This window comes from Monodon monoceros, unplaced genomic scaffold, assembly GCF_005190385.1.
Source record: "Monodon monoceros isolate NGI ecotype Baffin Bay Population unplaced genomic scaffold, NGI_Narwhal_1 Super_Scaffold_6, whole genome shotgun sequence".
NCBI classification, from domain to species: Eukaryota; Metazoa; Chordata; class Mammalia; order Artiodactyla; family Monodontidae; genus Monodon; species Monodon monoceros.
The window spans coordinates 1,315,177-1,321,159 of NW_021703783.1; the positions used below are offsets into that span (position 1 = coordinate 1,315,177).

The 5,983-nt window shown below is 60.0% G+C and overlaps 1 protein-coding gene across 1 annotated transcript in view; it reads right to left on the reverse strand.

Annotated features, from left to right (window-relative positions):
• Nucleotides 1-5,807, reverse strand: part of CACNA1C (calcium voltage-gated channel subunit alpha1 C) — a 465,580-nt gene extending 459,773 nt beyond the window's left edge. The window contains 1 exon segment of the mRNA XM_029204130.1: nucleotides 5,272-5,807. Within this exon segment, the coding sequence (XP_029059963.1) occupies nucleotides 5,272-5,320 (49 nt within the window). The 5' untranslated portion in view covers nucleotides 5,321-5,807.
• Nucleotides 5,808-5,983: the final 176 nt, after the last annotated feature.

A 5,983-nucleotide genomic window follows, 5' to 3' on the forward strand; every position in this document is an offset into this window, starting at 1 on the left:
CACACACACACACACACACACACACACACACACACACACACACACACACGGCACAGCACCTGAGCACCACAGTGAAGTGGCCGTGCGGTGGCAGCCTGGCTGGGGCCCGGGGGAAGGGACCATGGGATTTCGAGCTCTGGCCAGTTAGCCCCCTCTGCCTCACCTCTGCCCAATGCCAAATCCCCAGCATCTCCGGGGAAGTGAGGGCCTATTTTCAACCTCTGTTTCCCTCCTGACCTGCGGGCCCAAACTGCCCTCCTCTGTCCCGTGGATCCCCACTTAGATTAACTCAGTTCCACAAGTAGCGGCTGTGTGCCCCATGCTCCCCCAGATACCCCAGGGAGCTGGGTCTCCTCCTGCAGCCCCTGAGGCCCGCTCACAGCTGTGCCTCCCGGGTCCCCTGCCCGCGGCAAGGAGGCAGCGAGGCCCCCGGGGCCCCAGGTCAAGGCCTGGCCTTAAGCAATGGGCACCCCATCTGGGACGCGAGCCACACACACAGGAGTCACGTCAGCCCCCATTCTGCGTCCCCCCCAGGGATGCGGGGTAGTCCCTGCGTCCCGGCTCCGAAACAGCGCTGAAGGGCCTCCGTTTTCCCAGGGGCATCCTGTCATTTTTACTTGTTTTGTACAGTACCTAGCCTTGAGGTTCATGTAAACAGGTGTTTACTAAATTATTTCAATAATGACAGCCGTGGCTGGCAGCGTTGTCTCATTACCAGAGCGTTTAGCACTTAATGTCGTCAAATATTCACCACATGATATTTTGCACAATCCCCCGCGCCTTTGTTGTTTTAAATCAGTCCTCTGCCCTCCTCTGCACAGCCCACCGTCAACTGAGGCGACCGTGGGGACAGAGCCTAGGAGGAGGCTAAGTCAGTGCGATTATCTCGCAAGGAGTGCGGTTGTTAAGTCTCCAGGTGTTTCCCAAACAAGCCATCAGCTTTCTTTAGTCCACCCTGGGAAATAAAGCCATCTACCGATTTCGAATGCAGAGCGCAGATTCCCGAGTCCCCACGGGGACCAGCGGGATGCTACTGGCCGACTGGTCACCACCACATGGCAGACCCCAGCAGGAGGTTCCCAGGGACAGGACGAGGGTGCTCCAGCCACGCCCGCACATTCTCAGCTCCTCCGCGGCCAGGGCTCTCGGACCCAGGAACTCGCTACAACAACCGAGAAAGCTGAGCGAAGAAAGGGATAGAAAAGAAAACCCCGGGAGCTGGAACACAGCACTGAAAGTTAGAACAAATCTCAGTTACTTCCTAACCCAGGTCTCGGGAGCTCTGCTGCCATTACCCAGCATGGGACCAGCCAGATTCGTAAACAGCTGTGACGTGTACCCAGTTGTTGTTGTGTTTTTCCCCTAATAAAGTTAGGAAAATGTCTCCTTGCCTTTGAGCTGACAAGCTCTGCAACCCTACCGGCCAGGCTTTCCAGCTCCCACACTCCAGGTTGGCCCCAGGCTGGGCCTGGGACCCCCGGGCCCCTCTGGTTACCAAGCCCTGGTGAGAAAATTAATACGGGGAGGAAGTTAATATAGGGCCGTAACGGGTTCAGGCAAGCAGGATGCTGCCTGTGCTAGAGATCAAGGCGAGGCTGCGGCAGGAGGGCGAAATCCAAAGTGGGTTCGTTACCGGAGAGAGGGTGAGAGGTCGGCGAGGGCAGGTCGTGCTGGGGGCCCCTGGTGTGCGTGCGGCGGGCGCTCTGGTCTTCGGAGGCCTCCGCCCTGGGGCAGGCACGCAGACCGAGGCACAGCCGCAAGAAGTGCCCTGCGGAGCCTCGGCCCCCTTGCCCAGCCCCGCAGGTGCCCCTCCTGACTCCCAAGCCCTGGGGCGCCACCTCCTGGAAGAGGCAGAAAGCACACCCCCTCTGGTCTGGGGGCTGCATTCATCCGTCAAGCGTCAAGGCCCGTGCTAGGAGGTGCGGATGCAAAGACCAGCAGGGCCTCAGACCCCCACCCAGGACGTCCCTGCGTCTCCTTTTGCATCTGTCTTACACCCAGAAGAACCCACCTCGGGCAGTTTTAAATCACAGAGAAAACAGAAGGAAGAGTCCCAAGTCATCCCCGAGACTCAGGGGCCAACGGCTCACCATCTACTGTACCTGTAGCATCTACCTGTAGAGAACCATTCACCCAAGGCGAGGCACCAATGTGCAACGGTGTCAGGGCTGCATCACCAGTATTCCTGTCTGCTACGCACCAGGTCCCCAAAGGGCTCTAGGCTCTTGTGCAATCTATTTAAAATAGCTTTTCCTTATTCAGTGTGTGTGTGTGCACACTTAAATACTGTTAGCATGTGCTCCATGGAAATAAGGAACAATTGATTCTTGTAATATATTCTATTGTATAGTACTCTGATACCCTGGAAAGTATGTGAATAGTATTAGGAACAGTATCTGGAACCCCAAGAGCCCTTTTTCTCTGGGTTCCTCCACGCAGAATCCAAGAAGAAGCAGCTAATGTCGTGCCTTCTACAACCTGTGCAAGCTGAGGTGCATTAACAGCGCTCTCTGACCACTGATCATGACTATTATTACTTTCCTATGATGATAATAACCGTTCTGCTGCATCGCTAAGCAGTGCTCTGAAAAGAAAAGCACAATGTGTCTTCCACTCCCAGAACGCGCTTCCCCCTCTGCCTTGTCTCCAGCAGATAAGGGACGTTCTGATGTTTTATTTGTTAAATGGTTGACTATTAAGAAACTCATTTGCTAGCTGGAGGCTGCAATGGAAAATCAGCCCTGAAAAGTGGGAGGCTGGTGTGGGACCAGAGCAGATGGGGCGCTGGAGGTGAGGGGAGGCTCACGAGCCCCTCGCTGCCTGAACCCAGGGTCGGGGGCCAGCCCTTAGGGAACCTGTGGGCTGTTCCAACGTGCTGACCCCCGTGTCCACACCCCGACCCCCAACACACACACACACACACACACACACACACACACACACACACACCACTGCAAAACTGGGGCAAAAGGCCTTGCATTGAGCTACTCGAGTCTGTTGGGAAGAGGAAGATGTAACCCCCACCCCGGGCAACTTCTCCAGCCTTGCACTCCGCCGTCACCACCCGGCGCAATGCTCCCTCTTCCCTCTCTGCTCCTGAAACCCTACCCCTGGGTACGTTTCATCGCCCCGTTAGTTATGAAGCCACAGCAACCCCTTTCCGGCAGACGTCCCTGCTTCTCCAGGTCTGCCCACCCACCTCCGTCACCCTCCTCCCCTCCTGCCCCAGGAAGACCCCAGCCATGCCAACGACAGGGCGTGGGGAGATGGAGGGGAGGCAGGGATCCTGGGGCTCTTACACCTGAGAACCGCATCCAGGAAAGGAGGCAAAACTGCTCTGTGAATTATATAATCACTGCGGCTTCAAGGGAGAGAAATGGGATCCAGGTTGCCATAGTGTTTGTGGCGTGTGGCTGGGAAGGCGGCGCCCGGCCACGCTCCCTGCTGCCGGCCCCTCCATCTTCCCCACAGACCTCGCGGGGCCGCGGCTCCTACTTTGAGTGTCTGCTCCCTGCACACGGGTGGGGAGGGCGCGCTGGGACACCAAGGGGCAAAAGGAAGGAAGGAAAGGGCCAGAAAGGGTTTGTCCTGCATGGAGAAGAGGCCTCGTGGACTGTTCAGGATTTGTTGAGGATTATCACCACGTGAATAATAATCATGCCCACAGGCCACTGCCATTGTCAGGGACAGCGAGGACGTGGCCACCGGGCTCTCCCCTCAAGGCCGCCTGGACTGAGCTGGGAGCCTGGAGGGGAGGAAGTCACCCCTGCTCTTCACAAACATCACCGTTTCTTTTGTGTCCCTCCTGGCCTCCCTCCGAATCCACCCACGACTCCATCAGGAAGGGGACAGGGGAACAGGTAGGGGTGGGGCACGGCGTAGAGAAATCCAGGGACAGAGCTTCCCTTGTGACCCCAAAGCCCTGGCTCACCCTAGAACCCACGACCCTTGACACAATCCTTCCACTAAAAGAGGCCCAAATTCCCCCACCGCTGCCCAAGCTGGAGATGAGTTTCAGGTTGGACGGAGACCAGGGAAGCTGCTTGGCAGCCTCTGGCTCTAAAGGGTGGGGGCTCTGCCTGCTAGCGGTGGGGCTGGGGGCCTAAGGAGGGAGGAGGCTGGAAAGGAGAGGGAGGGATGGAGACAACCCCTCCACCAGGCTGTCCTCAGAGAAGCCCTTGATATGCCCAGGAAGTAGCCGGACCAACAGCGACAGGTATGGAGAAGGAAGAGATTGGAAGGAAGAGTGTAAACAGGGAGGCTTGGGAAACGGGGAGACAAGAGAGCCTGCACCCAGAGGCAGAGGAAGCCACGGGGAAGGCAGAGACGGAGCTGGAGGCGGCCGCACTCCAGCAAGACCGTCCCTCTCTGCTCCATCATAATCTTAATTGCCGAGCAGTGCCAAAAAATAATAACTTGTTAATACGGGCGGCGGGGGGGGGGCGGTGAGGGAGAAAGTTTCCAGGAAGTGGGGAGTTGCCTGAAAGCCTTTCCCTCTTTCAGGGGGAGCTGCTGACACTTGATGCCAAGGATGGAGATACTGGGAAAACACTGGGCGACAGTGTGCAGCCGCGTGAGCTCGGCACACCCTTTTATTATTGCCTTAAAACATGAAAAAGCAGAGCCCACACACCGCCCGAATTCTAAACGCTGACATCCTCAGGTGCTAGGCCACATGTGGGTGCGAACACGAACACACGGGGCGTAGGCGCGCGGGGGTCAGTGGCCGCAAAGAGGTGGGTGGGTGTAGGTGAGCCGGAGAAGAGGGACACAGGGAGAGAGAGAGAGAAAGAGAGAGATGGGGGGGGCGGTCCACAGGGAGAGGGAGAGAGAGGGAGAGGGGAAGGGAGAGGCGCCAAGACTCGAAGCCGCCCCCTTGGAGCGCGCTGCCCGGGCGGGGGCGCCGGCCGGCCTGGTGCGGGGCGCGCGCGCGCACTCCCAGCCGCGCCCGAGCGAGGCGAGGACCCCGGCCCACCGGGCTGGGGCGTCGCCGGCCGGGTAGTCGGGCTCTCCCGGCGAGCGCGAGCCAGCGAGGCCCGAGCAGACACTTGGGAACTTTTCCCCTCGCCCGGAATTCTCCGGACGCGCGGCTCGGGGGCCGCGGGCGCGGGCGGGGGAGGGGTGGAGATTTTCCGCTCGGGCTCCGCGCGGTTCGGCCAGGGTCTCGCGGGCCCCCGGCCGCTGAGGGAGAAGGACGCGCGGCGGGGAACGGCCGGGGCCGCGGGGCGCGTGGGCGAGGCCGGCGGGCGCGGCGGCGGGGTCCGGCCTTACCTTGGTGGTTTTCCTCCGGAATGTACATCCTCGTGTTTTCATTGACCATGGAGCAAGAATTGTTTGAAAAGGAGAAGCCACAAAGAGGAAGAAATGTCAAACACGCCCGAGCGGGTCTGCACTAATCCCTCCTCCGAGGCCGGCGGCTTCCGTGCAAAATTCGAGGACGCCGTGGATCTGCAGTCGCTCTTCTGCCCTTCTGATGATTACCTGATTCCCATTATTGCATCAAACACCAAAACCTGACCCCTTCCGCTACTGCCTCCTTCAGTGAAATTGCAACGCATCCTCAGCACATCCGGGCCCTTCCAAGAATTCAGCGCCGCACCTCTGGCGGCCACAGCATTTGAAAAGATAAATGCGGAGGCAGAGCGAGAGGAGGCGGAAGGGGAGAGGGGCGCGCGGACCCCAGGGCGGGAGAGGCCCGCCGGCCGCCGGCCTGAACCGTCTCCGCCCGCTCTCGGCGCGTCCTCCCCGGCCCTGCTCCGCTTTTCTCTGCCCGAAGGTCCGACGAGTCCCGAGGGCGAGGAGGCAGGAAGGCGCCGCCGCTCCGGGCCGCGCCGCGCGCCGCTCTGGCAGGAGCTGTTTCTGCAGAGGCGGCGAGAGGGAGCCGCCGGCAGGAGCGCGAAGCGCGGCGCTCACCCCGCGGCCCGCCGCCCCGCCCGCCCGGCGCGCCCCAGGCGGACGCTCTGAACGCTTCCAGATGTGGCGG